This window comes from Chelonoidis abingdonii, chromosome 2 (assembly GCF_003597395.2).
Source record: "Chelonoidis abingdonii isolate Lonesome George chromosome 2, CheloAbing_2.0, whole genome shotgun sequence".
Classification (NCBI taxonomy): Eukaryota; Metazoa; Chordata; order Testudines; family Testudinidae; genus Chelonoidis; species Chelonoidis abingdonii.
The window spans coordinates 293996747-294019794 of NC_133770.1; the positions used below are offsets into that span (position 1 = coordinate 293996747).

Consider the following 23048-nt stretch of genomic DNA (forward strand, 5'->3'; position numbering starts at 1 on the left):
GGCCATAAAACCCCACCCAGAATACTCAGGTAGCTAGTTCATGTCACCGTGGCATTTCTGCTTTGGGACCTGAGCTAGCTATATTAAAGCTACCTTGGTATGGCTACGAAGCTGCAACCACACCCTGTGACTGCAACTCAAACATATCAGTCACAGTTTAGGGCACCTGCATCTGTAGTTACCCTCCATGGTCCAGCAACTGAACTCACTCTCAGATCCCAGATTCCCAGCCGTCACCTCTCTTGGACAGAGACTTGCATCTCTCTGCCTGCTGACCTGCTGACCATTCCCTGCCTACCCTGTGTTATTTCCAGCAAGTCAGATGACCTAAACGGCCAGTGTCTGTGCTTTGCAGAGGCTATGAACAGCGTAATTGCCCACAGTTATAAGTTAGCGCACAGCTCTTTCTAAATGTAACCCTTCTGCCAGGTGGGGCCAGCAGCAACAAGGGAGGGGCTTAGTATCTAGGGGTTCCTTTTCAACAATACAACACAAAACCGTCTCAAGCCCCCACACAGTGATCTGGGACAATTACATACCACCCTCTGGGCGCCTCTAAGAGGCAGTACTTCCCCTCTGGCAAGCACAGTCTGAGTGGAACAAAAACTTTTAATCAAAGGAGGGAAGTAACTCAGTATTAATTTGGGAAAACACCACCATCAGGGTTCATAAACACAAACCATGAGCAAAAGACCCACCCCCAAGTAAGCTGGGCAGTGTCCTTTTCCCCTCAGGGTCTTAAGTCCAGCAATCCAAAAGTCCCTTTTACATGTTCATCCCTTCTTTGTACCCCACTCACAGTTGCTGTCCTGGGCCAGTGCAGCCCCCGAGTTCAGAGGTTCATCCACATAGTTCACCTCCCACCCTGTGTGGAGGGGGGTAAGGAAGCACCTTACAAGCTGCACTGCTTGGGCACTTGCTCGTCATCCCAACGGCCAATTGCCACTCCTCTGCAGGGCTTTGCAGGCTGCTGGCCACGCCTTTCCGCCAGCTGCCCTGCTGGCCACGCGTCTCCACTGGCCATCCTGCTGGCCACTCCTCCCTGCCATCTGGCTGCTTGCCATGCCTCACCACCAGCTGGGCCACTTGCTGTGCCTTGCTACCAGCTGCCCTCGCCTCTGCACCAGCCACCGAGCTGGTTGCTTGCTGCACTTCTTCACCAGCTTCTAGGCTGGCCATGCGCCAAGATATCTTCAGGGCTCCCCCCCACAACAAAACACATCTCTCTGTGATTTCAGCTGTTAATGGGGGACCCACACTGCTGGTGCACACTGGGCAGTCTCTTGCCATAGACACACTGTCCCAAAGTAGGTGTAATACTTAGACCTAGGAATCGGTGATTTCAGCTCTGTAGCATTTAACAAGACTCTCAGTTAGCTCTTTTATTATACCACGGATCAGAGACATGTCAACCCACACCATATAATACAAGTACTTGTCCCCTCTCTCAACTCATTGGCCTGTGGAACTCATGTTCCCTGCCTAGTGAGTGTGGTTAAGTTGAGGGTGACTCCCTCCATTGGGGTATGTCGGGTACAGTTCTGCTGCCCTCAGTTCACACAAGGATAACAACCCTTTATTAGTCCTGCCCCAGTAACAAGGAGACAGGAGGTCCAACACTAGCCACAAATGATCATTTGAGCAAGCAATCCCATCATGCTGAGCACCTAGACAGGGTGGGTGAGTCCATGCAAATGAGATCAGCTTCTGAAGTCTTTTTCCATAGCTCACCACTAGATGTCAGAGGAGAGCTTATTCAGACTGTGCTTACATAAGAAAGCACATTTATTCGTAAGAGGAAAGCATTACAGAGAAAATATTAAAAACAATAAAGGAACCTACACACATGCTAACAAGCTTGCTAGAGATCTCCCCAACACCAACTAGGGCTCTGGTAGGTGTCAGTCCTTCAAATCCCACCATAGGAATTTTCTGTGGTTACCAGTTCATAATAGCTTTTGCTCAAAACAAGCACCCCCATAAATACTTCAGTCTTTCCTTTGTAAGCTTGGTCCTTCGACTGTGCCTTCCTGAAACAAGTGATCAGCAGACAAAGGGCCCACTCCTAAGTGCATAACTTCAAAAGGCCGGGTTTCAGCATAGCTAGCTGGGGATAAATTTGTGTTCATCTTCCGCTTGAGATTCCCACTTAACTTTTATCATAAGCATCTTTCCCAAATCTGGACCTTAGCATCCAAAAATCTGGGTGACTGCATGAAACCCTCTAAGCTAAATTACCAGCTTAGATCTGATAGCCTGCCACCAACCAGGAATTCCAGTGCCTGGTACACTCTGGTCCCCCCAAAACCTTTCCTGGGGACCCCAAAAACCCAAATCCCTTGGATTCTTAAAACAAGGAGAAATAAACCATTTCCCTTCCTGCTCTTTACATCCTCCCAGATTTTCCCGCCCTGGGGATACTAGGAGATTTCCCTGCTTCAATCCCTTGAAACACAAAACCGAGAGGACAATTTACCTTCCCCCTCCTTCTTTTCCCCCCTCCCAGTCTTTCCCTGAGAGAGACAGTAATCCTGGCACAGAGATTCCTATCCCCTTGCCTTAACTAGAAAAAGAAAATCCAACAAGTTTTAAAAAGAAAGCTTTATATAAAAAAGAAAGAAAAAACACATGACATGATCACTGCATCAAGATGACATAACACAGGGCTATTGCTTAAAAGAAAATATGAATAATCAGCCTTATTCAAAAAGATATCCAATTTAAACATTCCAGCAACTCCACACATGTAAATACAAAATACAATATAAACCTATTGCTTTTCCTTTTGTACTCACAACTTGGGAACAGAAGGGTAGAAAGAAGCTTGGAGATAGAAAAAAAAAAGCTCTTCCCTCATAGCCGAGAGAAAACAAACAGGCAGAACAAAGACAAAACACACCCAGAAGTTCCCTCCCTCACTTTGAAAAATCCGGTTTCCTGATTGGTCCTCTGGTCAGGTGTTTGGTTCCCTTTGTTAACCCTTTACAGGTAAAAGAAACATTAACCCTTAGCTATCTGTTTATGACAACTTTGTTTGTCCCATTGTTCAATATAGTCCTTTGAAGCTAAGAACACTCCCCAAGGTTTACATTGGCCCCGTCTCCCCGCAGAGACATTAATACAACCCCACAATAATACATAATGTTTGCATTTTTAATACAATGAACTCCAAAGATACTGAAACTTAATTTAATAAGGTTTTTTTCAAGGATATTGCAGGAAATTGCCCTGTTAAAATACCTTCATAGAGCTACCTGGTGACAGAGTAGTGGTGCTTTCACTGAGGTTACTGCTAAATGAAATCACTCTCCCATGAGCAGTTTGTGTCCACCTCTATTCCAGGTAAATAGGACTTGGGCACATGTTGTAAGCAAACATCGCACTAGGAAATACCTTGACTGTGCATCACCAATTTCTTTTCCAATAGGAAACTAAACGGCTACAAGAATCCAGTGTCTGCTGCAGCTCAGCAAAAGGGGCAAAAATACAAACCACATTTAAAAACCCAAATAAATTAAAATGGCATCTTAGGATTCCTGCTCATTTTTGGTGAGCACGACAGGATCATCTGGCTACTTGTTAACAGATTCCTGCTGGAGATTAGACAGAGTAGGAGAGGATGCATTTTACCACCTGGAGGCAGCTTTTGCAGCATATTGTTGACTGACACAGACTGTCCATCTGGCCCATTTGAGACCAGTATTGTCACAGACTGTGTCATGGCAGTGAGCAGTGGAGAGCGAAAAAGGAACTGATGATGATGATAAGACCAATGATATTTCATTCCCAAGGATCTCAGGAAGGCAACATACTGTACAATTGCCATCTGTCTTCCAATATTAAAAATAGGCCAACTCCTTGGTCCCAACTAAGTGTCATTTGTGCCACTCCAGCGCCAACTGATCCCATTTTAGGGCGACCAGTTAGCAAGTGTGAAAAATCGGGACGGGGGTGGGGGGTAATAGGTGCCTGTATAAGGAAAACCTCCAAGTATCGGGACTGTCCCTATAAAATTGGGACATCTGGTCACTCCATCCCATTTCCACCCCCATTCCTCACACAGGGAAGTGCTGTGGATGGGAGAGGGCAGGGCTCAAGCGTCGTAATGCTGGGGCCATTTCAACACCATTCAAGTTAATGGTGTTACAGTCTCACACCACATTTACAGCAGTGTAACAGGATTGTTACTGAAACACATCCCCTTTCAGAGCATAAATCAGCAACAGTGACGCTACGCTCACAAACATTCACAAGCGAGAAGCGATTCTTGACACTCATAAGCATACTAAAGGCATTCTCTGGTTAGATTTGTTTCTAAGGGAGGCTGATGTAAGCAGTGCAGGACCTAGCCTTGATTTCAGTGCATACAGCTCAACCTAAGTGTGGCAGGGTCTGGTCCTATATGGAATAATACTAAAAGCATTGCTTCGCTTATCTGCTCATAGCATTAGCAGGGATGCTGGCCTGAAATAAGATGTTAACACTGAGGCTAAGCTGATCTTCAGAAAAAAATTAGCCTCTGGTGGGGAAAAAAAGAGCAGTTTTCTTAACCTTTCAAATGTCTAGTTATTCAAGAGGCTTGTTGATTCACGCTAGAGATTTAACGGGGCACTAATGCTTCCTCCAATTGCCAGCAATCACAGGGGAATAGCTCTTCAAACAGATGGGGGATTTTCTATAGGTCAGCTACTGCTGGCCATGAATACATTGTGGCTGGAAATTAAAACACGGTTTCTAACCATCAGAGGAGAGAGGGTCTGGGACAGCCTCCCAGCAGCAGTTTGAAGATGGAGCTGGATATATGTATGAATGAGGTTATATGATGGGGTAGCCTGTGATAACAGAGGATGGACTTGATGACCCAGGAGGTCATTGCCCGTTCTACATCCCTAAGTTCTCCCTCTTTCAGCTCAGAAGATAATGTTTATCCTCAGAAAGTTAAAGCACCCCAGAAAAATGGGCTTGGAATGAAAATGTCTCCTCATTAATGATCATTTTGTGGGCCCCATAATGGGGTGGGTACTGCTGTTTTGTATTATAGTAACACTTAGGGAACCAGGTAGTGTAGCCAGCTTTTCATTTTTTCATAACCGAACCTTACAGGCCCTCGTCACTTATTCCCCCTCTCCTGGGACTCACCTGCCACCTGAAGAGCCAGGTGGGAGAAGCTGACATGGAGCCTGCCTGCCTGTCCATTTGGGGCACAGCGAGATGTGTCTGTCCCTGGAGCGACGGGCAGGAGAAAGCCAGGGCCCTGGAAGGCTGAGAAGGTGGGCTGGGCTGTCATGGGCAGCGAGCCTGGCCTCACTCATCAAGTGCAGTGCACTGTCAGGATCCCTCCTCCTCCAGCAGCAGCTGCTCTTCCTGCCCTCCCAGTGGAAGAGGCCAATTATAGTTACTTTGGTAATTGGACTTCTGGGGTCCAGTCAGCAATGCTGACCGGACACTGCACAGGTCCCCTTTTGAATGGACTTTCTAGTTGAAAACCAGACATCTGGCAACCCTGGAGCTAGCTGAGCATGCTCGGTGCTGTATGGATATATAGAAACAGGTCACCCCTGCTTGATGGGTACGTCTACACTGCAAAAACACCCCAAACAAAACCTGCAGCAGCAAGACTCAGAGCCCAGGTCAACTGACTTGAGCTTGCACTACGTGGCTAAAAATAGCAGTGTAAACGTTCCCACTCAGGCTGGGGCCAGGCTCTGAGATCTTCTCCCTGCTGGGTTTGAAAGACGGGGGCTCTAGCCTGAGTGGGAACACCAACATTGCTATTTTTGGCCTTGTAGAGTGAGCCCCGTGAGCCAGAGTCAGTTGACACAGGCTCTGAGACTCACTGCTGTGGGGCTGGTTTTTGGCAGTGTAAATACCGTATGTGCACAAATCAGTGACAAGCAGCAGTATTATCCCCATGCTGCAGATGGGAAATGCAGGGAATAAGTGAGTTGCCCAAGGTCACACAGGAAGTCAGTGACAAAGCCAGGAATTAAATCCAGGGCTCTTGAGTCCCCCTGCTGTGCCTCAACCACTCAACCACCCCAGTTTACTCACAATAATAGCTACTGAGGCACTCCTGCAGTGCTGTATTACTGTGTTCCTGAAGTCGCTATGGGCTGTGAAGTGCAGACCCGCAGCGCACTCAGATACTCACCAGGAGCACTGTGGAGAGGTATCCAAGCACACTTTCCTGCTTCTGCCCAAACTCTTGAATATTTCCAATACTTCGGTTCTCAGCAAGCCACTCACTGCCCCCCCCCCCCCCAGTGCTGTCTCATCCTGGAGACTTCAGCACATTGGAACGCCTCCTCCTGCACAGCACGGGGATCTCGCATACGGAGTGTCTCCTCGGCATCCATTCTCGGTGGTATGCAGGTGCTGTCCCGACCGACCACCCACAGACAGGCAGCCTGGCTGCTTGTGGGGATAGGAGAGGAGGTGAGCTCATACAAAGCCTGTTCAGACAGACCACCAACGAAAGAACACAGATTTATGGAAGCCAAAAACTTGCAACCTTTATTCACCCTTATATAAGGCTTAGCCTTGCTGCCGCTGAAATCAATGGATTTTTGGCCATTGATTTCAATGAAAGCGCAGATCTGTCCCAAAGTGCCAGCTCTCCCAGGACCTCAGCGCTCTGCAGCGTTCCCATGAGGGAGGTGTGATTGTCATCTCCATTTACAGACAGAGAAACTGAGGCACAGAATGGTTACATGACCGGCCTAAGAGCTAGGATTAAGTGTCAAGATTCTGGACCAGAGCCAGGGCTGGCTCTAGGCACTAGCAAGCCAAGCACGTGCTTGGGGTGGCACATTTTCAAGAGCGGCATTCTGGCCATCTTTTTTGTTTTGTTTTTTCGCTTCAGGCAGCAAAATCTAGAGCCGGCCCTGGCAGCAGCAATGCGTTGCGCCCTTGAGCCACTGTAGTTTGCGCCGTGGGGGAGCAGCGCCGCACCTTGCGGCTGGGCTGGGCAGGCTCCGAGCGGAGAACATTCAGGCTGGGGGGCCACCCCTTGGGGCACATGGAGCCGCCTGCAGGCGCGCCGCAGCCAGGGCTGGCGAAGCAGCCTGAGCTGCCCAGGGACTGTGGCAGGGTGGCCAGAAGCAGCAGCAGCAGCGGGGCCATAGAGGGTGGGGCACTGCCATAGGGGGCCCGCATCCCGCTCTCTGGGACTCCACTCCCTCTGGAGATAACCTGCCCTGCCTCCTCAGCTCCCTATCGGGGTAGTCCCCTGGCTCCTCAGCCCCCTGCCAGGGCAGTCCCCTGGCTCTGCCTCCCGGGTCCCGGCTGGTCCTGGAGGTGGGAGCCCTGGCTGGAGGGACCCTGGGTTGAGGCGTGGCCCAGAAATCCTGCTGCTTACCCAGACCCTGCCAGTGCCAGACTGGCTGGAGGCAAGCGGGGAAGCAGGCAGAGTCAGCACTGGTGTGGAGGAGCCCAGGACTGGGGCGAGAGGGTGTGCGGGTGGGGTGGGGAGGAAAGCCCAGGGCTAGGATGGGAGGGGGTGTGGGTGGGGGAAGGCACTGGTTAGTCGGGGAGCGCAGGGCTGGAGTGAGGGGCAGCCAAAAATGTTTTTGCTTGGGGGCGGCAAAAAAGCTGACCAGAGCACAGGAGTCCTGATTCACTACACCCTTGTGCTAACCAGAAGTCCCTACTACCCTCAGGGCCCCTATTTTACCAGCAAAATTCATGTCACCTCTCCCTGTGGTAGCTGCTCACATTGGTAAGCCCCAGTCATTGACTGGATTTCGATGAAATGCAGGTTCCAGGTGGCACAACCCCTGGGCAGCAGGTCTGCATCTCTGCATGGTGATGGGGGAGTCCTGAAGGATGTGGGTCTGCACCTTCCATTTCTCTTCACTGTACTATTGTCTCTTCTCTTTGGGCTACACTGCAAGCATAAAGCCAGAGCCCCATGGCAGCAGGGCTGCAGAGAAGCACTCCTGCACAGGAAGTTGACTTGGGTCTCATGCTTTTGGGAGCACCAGGGGGCAGCAGGCCAGAGTTACACCCATTCCCATGCTGAGTTGTGTGGAACATCCTCCTAGCTGGCCCACTCTTCTGTTGCCATCAGCCTCCAATAGTCCTTGCCCTCAGGAATGACTGTTGATTGCTGCTGTGCCTAACCACTGAGCAACAGAGCAAAGGTGTAGGGGGTGGAGATGGGGACTTATAGCCCTCACACCTCTGCTCACTGAGGGTGTGTGTGAAAGCAGTTTAGCTCACTGCATCATGGGAGGACAATGCAATTCTTCACTATGCGGCAGCTGGCAGTGAAGCTAGGACTGGTTTTACACAGGAGAGTGTTTTTCTAGCCTGAGCTGTCCTGCCAGTCCCCATAGCCCAGTGATTCCCTCCACCACCTGTGGAATAGGCTCAGTAAAACTGCCACTACCACTAAGGCAGTGAGAAACCAGAAGCCAAATCCAAACCTTCAGGGAAAACTCCCTTCTCGAGGGCATGTAGCATGACCAGCACTTCCTTTGGGTGCTGGAGAAGGTAGTGGCTGACCAGCCAGAAACCCCATATTAGGTTCCAATCCTTTGAAGTGCTGAGCCCCTTGGTACTGGGCTCCAGCCAGAGGCATCTTGCCGGAGACACTCAGCACCTCTCAGGATCAGGCCCCAGAGGAAGGATCACAAGTACAAAAATCCAACGGATTTGGATATGGAGGAAACACGGAAAATTATCTTTATTGCATTCAGTTTGGACACACAACACGTCGCTGTTCACGCCCTACTGCATTCAGGCAGCCCAGAGGGGACCCACGTCACGGCAATCTCTGGTCCTGGGGAGCTGGGTGCAAACAGGCTAGACCCTGCACACATCCTGGCCGTTCACCAGCAGATGGATGGGCTGTACACCCCTCTTCTCCTCCTCATGGTGCATGGACAATTCCCTCTCGAACAGTGCTCTGTCCATCCGCCCTTTCAAGGAGTAATAGCGGAGAGCCACGCTGTGCCAGTCTACTGCCTCCTCAATGTGCAGTGGCCCTGCTGGCAGAGGGCTTCGAATGTGCCCACCTAAGGACAGAACAAGAGATGGCTAAGAGGGCAAGAGGAGAAAGTCACCCATCCATGCACCAAGGTTTCTTTTTTTGGAGTCCCCCTAACAGGTGGAGTTGGTTCAGTGTAATAAGGCTACGTCTACACTACGGGATAATATCGAATTAGCTAAAATCAGTTTTATAAAACTGATATTATAAATTCGATTTCATGCGGCCACACTAGGCACAGTAATTCGGCATTGTGTGTCCATGCTCACAGAGAGGCGATACTCCAGCGCTACACAGCAGCATTCACTTGCTTTTGCAATGATAGCAGAGATGGTTACCGGTCGTTCTGTACCGTCTACTGCCGGAGAAAACTGGCAATGAGATGACGGTTATCTCTCCTCTCTGTACTGTCTGCTGCTATCATGAGTGCCCTGGCTGAAAATTTTTGAAAGCAAAATTGGGATTGACTCACTTGGGACTGAGTCAATCCCTCCCTTATGGTTTCTAAAAATAGAGTCCGTCCTGCCTAGAATAAGAGGCAAGTGTATAGAGAACCAGTGTATCAGAGAGCACAGCTGCTCCGTGTCAGTATTCACGGGGGTGCCCCTGCAACAACCGCACCCGTTGCTTCCCTCCCTCCCCAACCTTCCTGGGCTACCGTGGCAGTGTCCCCCCCATTTGTGTCATGAAGTTATAAAGAATGCAGGAAAAAAGAAACAGAGACTAAATGGAGGCAGCCTCCCGGGCTATGACAGTCCAGGCAGTACGGAATCTTTTCTTTAACACTGGAAAGGGAGGGGGGGGGCTGAAGCCCCCACTTGCTATGATGAAGATGCTTATTAGCCGTTCTGTCCTATCTACTGGGAGTAACCAGGAATCATTCCTCATGATATTGAGCAATTATCAGGCATGGGGTTCTCGAGGATGGTGGCAGTCCTACAGCACCGTCTACCACCGGGGAGAGGGGGGAGAGGAGCGAGATACTGCTCTTCACTGCTGTAGCATCGCGTCTACCAGCAGCATTCAGTACACATAGGGTGACATTGAAAGTAGTCAAGAAATGATTTCTTTCCCTTTCTTTCATGTGGTGGGGGGGGGGAAAGAAACTGAGGAGCTGTTCCCTGAACCACGCCAGACACTGTGTGTTGAACCTACAGACATTGGGAGCTCAGCCAAGAATGCAAATACTTTTCAGAGACTGCGGGACTGTGGGATAGCTGGAGTCCTCAGTACCCCCTCCTCCCTCCATGAGCGTCCATTTGAGTCTCTGGCTTCCCGTTACGCTTGTCACGCGCAGCGCTGTGTATCCTGGAGATTTTTTTTCAAACGCTTTGGCATTTCGTGTTCTGTAATGGAGCTCTGATACAACAGATTTGTCTCCCCATACAGCGATCAGGTCTAGTATCTCCCGTACGGTCCATGCATGCTGGAGCTCTTTTGGATTTGAGACTGCATCGCCACCCGTGCTGATCAGAGCTCCACGCTGGGGCAACAGGAAATGTAATTCAAAAGTTCGCGGGCTTTCCTGTTTACTGCCCTGCTGCATCCGAGTTCAGATTGCTGACCAGAGCGGTCGTGGTGCACTGTGGGATATCCGCCCGGATACTCTGAATTGTTAATATCGAATTTAGCGCTACTCCTCTCGTCGGGGTGGAGTACAGAAATCGATTTAAAGAGCCCTTTATATCGATATAAAGGGCATTGTAGTGTGGACGGGTACAGCATTAAATCGATTTAATGCTCTTTAAATTGATTTAAACGCGTAGTGTAGACCAGGCCTAAGTGTCGGCCCTCATAGCCCTCTCCTGGATGAAATCAGACCTGCTCAAGTGTTTGTGATTATGTTGCCTCCTGCTAGCTGGTAGGACTACAAAAAGTCTATCTCACAATACTGCGGTAAAGGTAATGGGACTTCCCATTTTATTCAGGTGGTGGAGGTCTGCTTTTGGAGCAAAGATCTAGAGTTCAGTCCTGGGGCTGTGCAGATTAGTTAGCAATGGTGGTGTCTGCATGTGTTTGTTTATGGACCCTCACAAACTCAGTGTCTTAAAATATATTGTCTGATATTATTTGGAGCTGCTGAGATTACTGAGTTCTTAAACTCTTAGGTTCTCGTGATTAAGAAAAGAAACTGATATAAATTACTAAATTACCCAATGAAATATATTACTCATGGTTAATTGTATGATGTGTTGTATTATATATTTGATATTAATTTTCTGTAATGATCGCATCTGATTTAATGGGATTGCTTACGGAAAAGATTCTGTTTTCAGATATGCACTTGAAGCTCCTATTGAGGGAGCAGTGGTTTGATAAATGGAGACAGAACCTCTCACTAATAGTTTATGAGTTCAACTCCAGTCTGTATCAGACTGAAAGCTGTCAGTGGCTATGCAAATTAAGTTGGTCTCAGTCCAGTCTGGTGAGGCAGAGGCAGCAACTCATAGGAAACAAATATGAATCAAGAATAAATGTGTTTCTAATCTTCCTCTGAAACATGCTCTTGCTGCGATGCAGAATCCATCCCGTCCCACCTCTGTCTCTGTGATAGAGCAGAATGGTCCTGCAGCCAAGGTAGGAGGCACTGTCTCATACTGAACCCATTCCTGGTGAGGGTACAGTGAGAGAGGCAGAAGGGAGTGAGGGAAATACCCCATCCTCTACTCTTCTATCACTAAGGCAATGAAAGAGGAGGCTTCCTTTCACCAAAGATGTGCCCCCTCTGACCCCCCAAATTCATTCTGAATGTGCCATGCAATTCCATTGTGTTTATCCGATTTGCTAAAACTGTATCTGATTTCCTCTCTTCAAACTCACAGGGTCGGCCTAACCTACTGAAAAGAAACCTCCCTTCCAGCCGCCTCCAACAGCACTGTAAGTTCCAAGCCAAGCTAGATAACAGGGGAGGGGGAGGAGGAACCTTTGTGGAGAGTCGTGTTAGTGAGACGTTGTGTTACATTGATGTACAGTTTGGCCTCTCCAGACAAAACATAAGCAGCACTGGCTGAAGCCCCCTCCCTCCCACTGCTTTGAAAACTGACTCCTAAGTGTCTGAACCAACAGCATTAAAGCAAAGACAGGCAGAGTAATGACTCCATCCTTAGTGCGCTCTGTTGTGCCTAGATATGGTAGCACATGCAGAAGTTCATTCTGCAGAGCACCTTTCAGCCACGATATTTCCCAAAATGGATAATACTCTTAGGAAGTGGAACAACAAAGGACAGCAAAGAGGGACAAAAAGTTCAGATGTGTAGATCAGGGGGGAAGAGAGACTCTTCCAGCTACATGAACCAATACGGAGAATCAATGTGATGGAGAGAAGTAGGAAGGCAATTGCAGGATACAGGAAGACAAGAGCCGCAGAGGAAAAGGTTATTTGCACCAACGGTACTGACTACATACAGATATAACAGAAGTGAGATATAGGGCAGCAGTCCAACCACACAGTCTGAGGATCTCAGCAGTACAGAGAAAAAACAACAAGTACGTTAAAGATCAACTGTTCAGCTTTCCCAGGGAAAGATTTAGAATCAAGGAGATGGAAACGACCCATTAGGGAATCTAAATCATCCAGTGAAGGATTGTTCCCTGCATTTTGTATCCTTCAGCAATGGGATCTTCTTTCCATTCCATTATCAAATAGCTCTCCTGATTAGGACTCCTCTTCCCCAATATTCATCCTATGTTTTCCTTTGCTCAGTGTCAGGGATGCACCCTACTGGGGCACCCTATGTAATTAGGTCCCCTTCTAGCGATTTATTGTGGATTTCCAACATATGGCTCAGCAAAGGGTCAGTACCTTCTGGTGATACTTGTGTCATCCTCTTGGCAGCAACTCTAATCCAACCCATGGATGTGTGAGCCAGCATATTGATGGATCGTGTGTCGGAAGTGTTGTCCAGGTCTTCCTCTTCGTTTATCAGGTCTCTGCGTTCAGTGGAGCACAGCTTACCTTGGAGGAGCACAGAAGCTCAGATGAGTAGGATTGTGTACAAACATGATCTTAACCTCTACAATGAGGACTTATCTTCACTTTTCCCCATGCTTGTCTTATTATTCTGTTTTTGACACAATTGTGCTAGCTGGTATGTGAGATACATATAGTTAATACCAATAACCTCCCCTCCCATCTTCACACAGGAAATTAGTGACAGACAACCCTTGAACATATCATAGGTTCAGGTAAGAGTCCCAAAGTTCGGATGTTCATTCAAGGCTTACATGAGTCTTCTGAGTGTGGACCTCTCCAAAGACTAGGGTCTCCAATGAGATTTCTGTACTGCTTAGTTTAGATGAGATTGGAAATAGTCAGCAATGGCAGGGCCTCAGGTCAATTTGGGCAGAGGGTTGTTCAAGTTATCTTGAGAAATATTAATTATTAGATCCATATAGTTATTACTGATTGTTTTCAACTTATTTTTTCACTGTATGTCCCCAGCTGCAGTGTTGGAAGGGATTGCTCAGTGGTTTGGGCATTAGCCTACTAAATCCAGGGTTGTGAGTTCAATCCTTAAAGGGACCATTTGGGGATTTAGTTGAGGTTGGTCCCTCTTTGAACAGGGGGTTGGACTAGATAACCTCCTGAAGTCCCTTCCAACCCTAATAATCTATCGTATTGGAAAGATTGCCTGTACTCAGGAGTGGAATGATTGGTTTACCCTTCTCCTTGACCTCAAAATAGAAAAACATTATTCATCTTTAAGTTTTGGCCTTTAAAAAGAGTCAGATAACATCTGAGGATTACCGTGATCATTGGACAACATTTTCACACCATGGCACTTACAGTTCAGCTCATGAATATGCATTTAGACTCCTAAAGAAAAGCTTTTATTTGGGTGTCCAAATGTGGATTTTTAGGAGGCCAACCCAAGCTTGTAAATTTCATAGAGCTTCTTGGGAATGCCCCCTCAGAAAAAAAAATTGTTTTGAATGAAATTTAAAGAAAAAACAATTTTTGTCAGTGTGTTGGTTGGTTGGGTGTTTTTTGTTTGTTAAAACCTCTCAATGCTTAACACTTTTTCAAAAAATGAAAGTTTTCAGGCAGATAGGGAAAAATAGTTGGTTTTACTGAAAACTTTCCTCTGACTTGAAATTTTTTGGTTTTCAGTTACCAGATCCCTCAATTTTTTTTCAAGTTTGGGGATTGTGGCTTTTCATTAAAAACACTGATTTTTTTTATCAAATTTTTTTTTTGCTTTGAGCAGGGAATTGGACTAGATGACCTCTTGAGGTCTTTTCCAACCCTAATAGTCTATGATTCTATGATTTATCATGGAAATTTCCAGTTTGACAAAAAAGCCAGTTTCAATTAAAAAGTAAAAAAAATGTCCAACATCTTTCCCTATTTAGCATGCCCTGTGCTAAGCCCCTGAAGTAAGTGCTGACAAATGCGTAGTAAATAACACATTCACTGAGTTTAGCCTCCTTTTCCATTTGCATGTTGTTCACTAGAGCCTTACAATTTTCTTGAATTTAATCATTATTGGATATTATTTTTCAATTAGTTTTGGTGCATAATTCTTGGCCTGCAGCAGTTTGATATTTGGTTAGTTTGGATAGGTCACACAGCAATGCTTCTGATCTCTGGCAGGATGAATGTAACACACAGCTTTGTGGTTGCAAAATTCACTCTCCAAAAATACTTTCTCATATTCACTTAACATTTGTTGCTCACGCCAACTTTCCTGCCATGAATACACTCTCTGGGTACACTCATTCAATTTAAACATAGTGAGCGAGTGAACACAGAGAAGTTAGATTTTCATCTGAGCAGAATATTTTTTTCAGATGTTTGCTCCTCCCTGCAGGACACTGTTCCTCTGCCAGCCCTGAGGTACTACGTGTTGAGCCATATTTCTGAAACGAGACAACTGGGAAAAACATGGAAGGGAATGCAATCCATAATTCGCTGGAAAATCACAACTTCAAATGCCAAGAGGGTCTGAAATGACTGAGAACGGGGCCAATGCCAGAAAACGGCCCTGACACAGACCTATTTATAGTAGGTCTGCCTAGGGTGAAATCTAGTCCATTGACTTCACTTCTCAGGATCAGGCCCACAGTCTCCTGGGATTACATTTCTCATAGAAGCACAGAAATTGGAGATGGGGAAGATTTATTAGCTCATCTTGTCCACATATCCCTGCAGGAGCAGTGGAGGATTGTCTCTTAACAGTTCAGTTTCAAGTGCCTGGGCCAGTTTAGATTTTAATGTCTCAAGCAATAGAACAACTTACTGCAAAACAATTCCACAGCCTACACATTCTTTTTCTAAGGCTTTTTTCTTTGTATTTATTATTGATGTTAGTTTCTTAGTTCTGCCTTATAGTGGCATCATGAGGGAAAAAGGGGAAGAGTCCAACGTAGCCTTAGAAATCGGTTTAATATGTTCTATGAGACTATTAAGCATTAATCCTAATTGTATGGTTATTCCACGTGTCACTACAGGGCAGAGTTAACATTGTCTGGGTGCCTTAACTGTGCATTGGCATCCCTTAACATGACTGGATTTCTTTTAAATTTAAGCTTAACTGAATTTTCTGGATTGGTAATGCTTGGTTTTGGGATAATTACAACATCCTTGTAATTATCCTTAAATTACTAACGTGCTCAACCTTAACTCCAATTGGATATCCTTTTTATCTGGGATCACAGTTATATATCCTGTATCCAGAGCTTCTTGGGAAATAAAATACTATTATGTTGATTAGCTACTTGGTTAAATGATGCATGCTTGGTTCTGGTTTGGGGACAAGGGTAAGTTGCAACTGTTTGTGTGATATTCATATAGGAAAAGGCTATGTATATGAAAAACCCACCACCGCAATTACACTATGTTTTCTGAAACATTCCCAATGTAATGAGTGTCAGTGGAATAAAAATGTATAACCCACCAACCCTTTATATTAAAATAAATTAAAACTGATCTCTCTGGAGATGTAATACAGCAGCCTCAGGTCATGTGAGGGCACTGATACCCCATTCTCTTGTATGTCTGTGAGAAGGAATGGAGCAGTGTCTCTTTAAGAGGACATACATCAGAAAACTCTTAGGCTCCAGGTTTCATCCTCCTTTCCTGGAAAGTAACAAGTTCCACTAGACTTGGAGACATTCTTCCTGTACTTACCCTACCACCCATCTAGCCACACTGATGTCCAGGGCAGGGGTGTCATTTCCGAAAAAACTGGGGGTGGAGGGCAAAGTTGTGTCAGCATATAGAACATTATAGGTGATAATATGGGTAGGGGGAGTGGAGCAGATAGATCTGTGAATTTGGGAGGAGAGGAAAACCAAGGTCTGAGGGACTAACTGCCCACCTTGCCACCTAGCAAATGACACGCCTGGACCAGGAGTTGCCTGGGTCTAACAGAGAGCCATCTGTCTTCATTGGCAAGATATTTTCGTTGGAGGCGATCATTGCCTATGTACCCAAAACCTCTATATTGCATACTACTAACCCACATTTAGGTGTAGATGAGTGGAAAGTGCTTTGATGCGTTGCTTGGAATGTAGTACAATGGTATAAAATTACGATGCACTGTGGTAACATGCATAATATTGTGAGTTGGATCAGAAATATCAAGGTTCTGTGGCCTCCAGACTAGATGTCCACTGTTGGGTCACCTGGAGGGTATTTGGTCTGTAATAAACTGGTTGGAAATTTTCTGATGGAATCTTTTTCTGTTGGAAAATATCGTTTCATTGAAAGTGAAACATTTCACTGTAAACATGTCAATTTTGATGCAGTTTAGTTTTGGGGAAGAGAAAAGAAACGATTTGGATTTAGGTTGAAACATTCCATTTTGACACTGCTTAATGGAATGTTTGCAGTTTTTGTTTTGAAATGACTTTTCATTTAGAAATTTATTCTACAGTATAAAAAATGTCAAAATTGGAATGAAATGCTTTGATTCACCTGAAATGAATTTTTTTTCCATAATTTTGTTTTCCGTAAAATTTTGAATTACACCTCTCCCCCGATATAATGCTGTCCTCGGGAGCCAAAAAATCTTACTGCATTATAGGTGAAACCACGTTATATCAAACTTGCTTTGATCCACTGGAGTGCGCAGCCCCGCCACCCAGGAGCACTGCTTTACCGTGTTATATCCGAATTCTTGTTATATCAGGTTGCGTTACATCGGGGTAGAGGTGTATTTTGTTTTTGTTCCATTTTGGAATGGAATTTTTTTCAGACTCACAGAATTTCTCATATATTGAAAAATTGAGTTCCCACCCAACTCTAGTTTGCAATGTAAGCAACAGAGAGAACCATGGGCTCATGTTCTACTTTCTGCCTCAAAGGAGTTGCTTGACTGTAAGTGAGGACAGAAAGAAGCCATGAGTGTGGTGCCTGATGCAGCACATATTGCCCCTTGGTGAGGACCTTAAATAAATCCAGGTTCTGCCATCTGACATGCTCCCACTTTCCAAGGTCTTCCTAAAAACTCTTACAGCTGCCGACATTCAACCATTCTATTCATTTCTTCAATAGGCTTCGGGAACATGCCTAGGACTGCAAAGTAAAAATGTTCTGTGACACATATCTATATATAAATTAGCAGTTGTACCTTTGTGTTTGCAAAGTATTTTGATATAATAGAGAAGATTTGTGAAGAGGTTAAAGGGGGAAGGTGTTCCAGACTTCCTAGTCATGTCCCTGATGAGCATGGCCCTGCCAAACTTCCACTCCGTGTCAGACTGGGCCTGTATCCTCTGGTAGGTGTCACTCATCATGGCGATCAGCAGGTTGATCAGCACAATCAAGGTCACGATCAGGTAGACCCCAAACACAAAGCGGATGATGACAAAAGTGAACTGGGGAGTTCTGGTGAGTGAGGGCAGGGACTCGGGGTCAACGAGGCCAAACAAGGAGAAGAATAATGTGACCATAATGACAATGGGGTCCTGGATAGTGGTGCTCAAAGTTGCGTCCCCACTGGCAGCTGAGAGATTGGTCTTTGGTTCAGGGTAGACTGGCTGGTAGACAGATGACAGCTGCATGGTGAAGGCTATGTGAAACAAGCCCAGGATGACTGCGAACCTGGTGAGATCCTTCATGAGGTTCCTGATTATGACGGCCCACGGGCCAAAGAGGTGGTGGAAGGTGAGGAACTCCAGGAACTGCACAAAGGAGAGTGTCATGGCCACCCCTAGGAAGATGTTCCTGGCAAACAGGCAGTGCAAGCGATCAATGCTGGTGAACATCAAGGCCAGCAAATGGCAAAGGAAAGCAATGGCAGAAAAGCCCAAGACGAACACTCTGATCCAAGCCAGGCCAGCCCTTTCTCCAGAAAAGGTGAGCTCGGTGACCAGTGTCCCCAGCAGCCAAGCTAAGAGCAACCACTCATTCCAGTATGGCACCATGCGACCTTCATAGATGGGGCTAATAGGGGGATACACTATGGTTAGTATGAACAGGATGAGCAGGAAGATATGAGATGCCAAGTGGCTCATGAATTTCATGATAGGAATTTTATTGAACCTATGTTTCAGGGGTAGGGAGAAAACCAGCCACATGGGGGGGCACGCTAGGAAGCAGACGAACAAAAGGGCCATCTTCCATGGGGCCCACTTCAGGCTGCCATACCAGACTTCTGTCAGGTATTTTTGCACTGCTGGATGCGCTACTACATCCTTCTGTTCACATTCAATTAGCGAGTCCAGCATGGTAGTGCCTCTGTGATCCACTGCGCGGAGAAGGTAGCCAGCACTTCTACCTCCAGAGGCCAGTGTCAAGAGCTCAGTGGCCATGCTCTCCGTGTACTTGGCGGCAGTCAGCAAGTCTTTGGCGCGTTCCTTCTCCTTCAGCGCAGCCATGTTGAAGGCCCGGGAAAGTTTGACAGCAGTGTCCAGGGGAGCAGAAGAGTGAAGGACAAATTCCTCAGTCGCCTGGTTGTTGTTCAGCTTCCCACAGACCATAAGGTCAAAGATAAACTGGAAATACAAACACCCTAGTTAATAACAGAAAAAGGAAGGAGAGTCTTGTGCTTAAGGCATTGGCTGGAACTCAGGAGATCAGGGTTCAATTACCACTTCTGCTACAAGCTCGCTGTACAACGTTGGTCAAATCATTGAATCTCTCTGGTGTCTCAAGCCTTCTTCTGTAAAATGGATATAACAATACTGTCTTTCCCCCCACTCTTTGTCTTGTCTATTTACAATGTAAGCTCTTCGGTGCAGGGACCATCTTTTCCTATATGTGTGTACGGCACCTAGCATGAGGAACCTCCAGGTGCTACTGTAATACAAGTAACAACAACAATGCATAATGCTTTACAAACATTGACTGACCCACAACACGTCCCTAGGTAGGGCAGTATCATCACCACCACTTTACATGTGGTGAAACTGAGGCAGAGATCAGGTGACTTCCTAAGGTCACAAAAGGATTCATCATTCAAGCTAGGATTAGAACTCCAAATTCTGTGCTCAGAGGCCACACCTAATCTCTGGATTTAGTAAATAGCAATGTGGGAAAAAACAATCCAATTTGAGAGGAATATTTCCAAAATGCCAGGAACGTTCACATATCTTCACTGGGGCTGAAGAAGCCTCATCATACAAATCCTGGATATGTAGAACTAATGTTCAGTGATGTTTTTTTCAGCTTCTAGAAACAGAGGAGAGGTGTCTCTGACCAGATCAATCCCCTGGTCAAGCTTGTTCTAGTATAGTTGGGTGAATAATAGGTTTTTAGGTTAATTGGCAATTTTGACAAAGTTAAAAAACAAATTGTTTCAGCCCAGACCAAAAAAGACAACTTTTGCAGATTCAGAAGTCCATAACATTTTCATTTTGGGTTGAACAAAATGTTTCATTCCAACAAAATCAAAATGTTCCATTTCAATTTTGACTGTTTTTTTTTTAAAACACTTTTGAATTTTTAAAAATAAAATGGAAGGAAATTTTGAAACAAAAAGTCATTTCCAACTGAAAAATTGAAATGTATCATTTTGAACATGAAACATTTTGATTTTTTCAGAATCCCCCAACCCCCAAACCAAACAATTAGGTGAAACAGACACCAATTCATGAAACAGTTCGGTATTGCTAAATCTGCATTTTTTCACCATAAAAAAAAGTTTTGGCTGAAAATTTTTGCCTAGCTCTAGTCTTCAGCAACATATGGCTCTGAGCTTCGGGAACCCCATCATCATTTCTACCACTGATGTGACCAATGACTATAAACATCTAAATTATTGGGATCCAAGTCATGCTATTGCACCATAAGGACACAGTGTAGACGCTGACAATTTTGCAAACAAGAGTAGGACATATAAGTCTTGGCTCAGGGCTTGCCCACGTCACCTCTCCAGAGCTCAGGGTCTCCCGTACCTTCCTGTCCTCAATCAGTTTCAAGGTGGTGGTGTTCTTTTTCAGCAGGAAGCTCACTACTTCTTGGTGGTTCTCAGCAGCTGCATACTGGATAGGTATCCTTCCCTCTTTGGACTCGAGAGTGGGTGTGGCACCGCTTTCCACTAGCAGCCGGACACTAGCCAGGAAACCCGATTTGGCAGCAAAGTGCAATGGGCCCCAGCCTTGCTGTGGAATTAAAGGATGTACAGTGAAAATGCAGCATTCATTGACCGCAGGCGTCAGGCAGTCACGTAATAGGGAGTGGTGCAGGAGGGGCTAGAATCGCCTTTAACCAGAATTGCATGAAATTTTCATAACTTTCAGGTGATGGGCCCACTGGAAATCCATGGGAAGCTTACTTGTCTGCCAGCTTTTGTCAATAGACAGCCATGTTGCTGTTAGGAACCATAGAATTCAGGACGTAGGGTTTGGAGATACTGTGTAGCGCTCCCCATGGCATCATGTGTCATTCATGGCACTGGGCCTCGATCAAGGCTTGGAGACTCTCCATGAAGAGGTTGCACAGAAAGTGTGACCACCCCTCAATGTTCTAGCAGGCTAACACCGACCGTGTGATCTGCTGCTGTACCTTGTCGGTGATGTTGATCTCTGCTCCCTGGCCCAGCAACGCGCGCACCATCTCAACGTGGCCATTGGCTGCAGCCAGGTGGAGGCATGTCCGCCCTCTCTTGTCTCGGAGATGCAGCTGGGAGGTGGATTTGCTTAGAAGGAGCCCAACGACGGCGGTGTGACCATGCTGGGCTGCCAGGTGGAGAGGGGTGGAGCCCTAAGCACAAGTGAGCTGGTTAGTATTTTACAGCGTTTGGCACAGGGATGGGATGGCTCCAAGGGCACTAATGGGACCTAACAAGGTCACCTGGAGTCACTGTCAGACTCGGCATGAGAGGCATCTCTCTTACAGCAAGGACAGAGGCTGAGGGTCAGGGAGACTGAATTACCCTCCACAGCTAGAGTTGACCCCTCCAGAAAACAGGGCTGAGGTCCACTGTCTGAGGGCTACATGGACGAAGCTTCCATTGCAGCAGCCTCCTCTGCAGAGTGAAGAGCTGTCTCTATGGTTGTCAACTCGGCACTGGTCAGTAGTAGAACTAAGATGGTTTGGACTGGCCTGAGCTGGTGAGCAGCCCAAATGTTAGGTCATAGGGTTGGCCTTGGATTGTCCCAAGAGGCTGATACTTCCTGGTGGTCTTGCTCTGTTGTCATCTTACACATCAGTGCAGGGTGGGAGTATAATGCTAGCCCGAACAGCCACTCAAGGCCCCTGGAGTGCTGGCCTCCGAGAAGCTAGGCCCTGAGAGTTGCTCAAAAGGGCTTGGTTAGTGTCAGCTTTGGGGGAGACATACCACAGCCAGCAGTGAACATAGAGCTCCCCCTGTGACGTATGCCCTGCATTTGCACCTCTCCTCCGCATCCTTGCTCTGCCCCCCCATCTTCTTCCCCCTTCCATCCCTGCTCTGCATTATGGACCCTCCTCCCTGAATCTCTGCCCTCTGTGTCTTCTCCTTTGCCCTAACCCTCTCTTACTCTTGTGGGCCTTGTGCATCCAAAGTGACTCTCCTCCTGATCACCCCCAGGATCCTGCTTCTCCCACCTAGCGCAGAGCCAGAGCAGCCTCTGGAGTGGGAGGTGGAAGCTTCCTGGAGACACGGTTACCCCAGATATGACGCTGCAAGAATCAAAGCTGCCCCCACCCCCTGACAGGCTGCAGCCTTCTCCTGGGCTCAGCCAGCTCAGAGCATGGTGGCTCCCATGCGAGTAGAACAGCCCCACACTGAGCGTGGCTGGCCTCTTACCTGCAGGCTGGTCTGACAATCCACCTGCACACCTGGGTAGTTGAGCAGCAGCCGGACAAGGCTCTCGTGTCCCGATTGGGCAGCCAGGTGCAGTGGTGTGAATCCTGACTGAGATAAATCACACAGACGGTGGCAGGGCCCCTTTGATGCCCCAGATTCCTGGGCATACAGCGAGGGCAATACAGTTCCCAGACACTTCTCCCCACACACACACACTGCATACAGGTTAGAAGCCAGAGCAGCTGTTCCCCCATTTTCTGTGACTCATGCCTGCAGGCGGGCCATGATGATCTACCTTCTTCCCTCTCTGAGGCCCTGAAGAGTCAGCAACGCTGCAGCCTCCTCCACACACACCATCATGCTGGGTCCCCTTAGGATGCCTAGGCCTTGTGCTGGCCATCCCGAAGTCCCTCACTGACAACCTCTGCTGTCCCCTGAACATACTGCCTGTGTGTGTTGTTGGATGTTATTTGGGCAACACACCTGGCCTGCAGCCTGGCCAGCAGTGAAGCTTTCATGCCTTTTTTGTTCCTGTCACCAAGGACAGGCCGCGCCACACACACGAGCTACACCGAAGATGTGTGTGCGACAATCCTGGGGAGCAGATCGAATGCAACCAGGAACTAGGGCACTTCTAAACCTTTACGCCACTGGGGCAAGCTCATTCCAATATCTGCTTGCCTTCACCTGCCCCTTGCGCTAGCTGGAGGATGACAACTCCGTTCTGTGGCCACTTTTGAGGTTTCCAAATTTTTTTTTTGTTACTCATTGGAACAACCCCAAAACCTTTCAAAGGTTTTCATGAGGACTCCATCACTATAGCCTGGTGGCGGGGACACTGCTGTGGGAGACCCAGGCACAACCTCTGCTGTGCCTGATTCAAA

At 47.1% G+C, this 23048-nt stretch overlaps 2 protein-coding genes across 4 annotated transcripts in view; both read right to left on the reverse strand.

The window, feature by feature from the left end:
• The window catches only part of PTP4A3 (protein tyrosine phosphatase 4A3), a 329530-nt gene that overhangs the window by 21446 nt on the left and 285036 nt on the right, over nucleotides 1-23048 (reverse strand). The window lies entirely within an intron of this gene.
• LOC116819767 (uncharacterized) overlaps nucleotides 8721-23048 on the reverse strand; it is a 90649-nt gene continuing 76321 nt past the window's right edge. For all 3 annotated transcript variants that reach the window (XM_032771753.1, XM_032771752.1, XM_032771751.1), the window contains 6 exons: nucleotides 22165-22272; nucleotides 20940-21137; nucleotides 20330-20536; nucleotides 17563-18928; nucleotides 12792-12944; nucleotides 8721-9017 (listed from right to left, as the gene is read on the reverse strand). In XM_032771753.1, the coding sequence (XP_032627644.1) occupies nucleotides 8806-9017; nucleotides 12792-12944; nucleotides 17563-18928; nucleotides 20330-20536; nucleotides 20940-21137; nucleotides 22165-22272 (2244 nt within the window). In that variant the 3' untranslated portion in view covers nucleotides 8721-8805. The remainder of the gene's footprint in view (nucleotides 9018-12791; nucleotides 12945-17562; nucleotides 18929-20329; nucleotides 20537-20939; nucleotides 21138-22164; nucleotides 22273-23048) is intronic.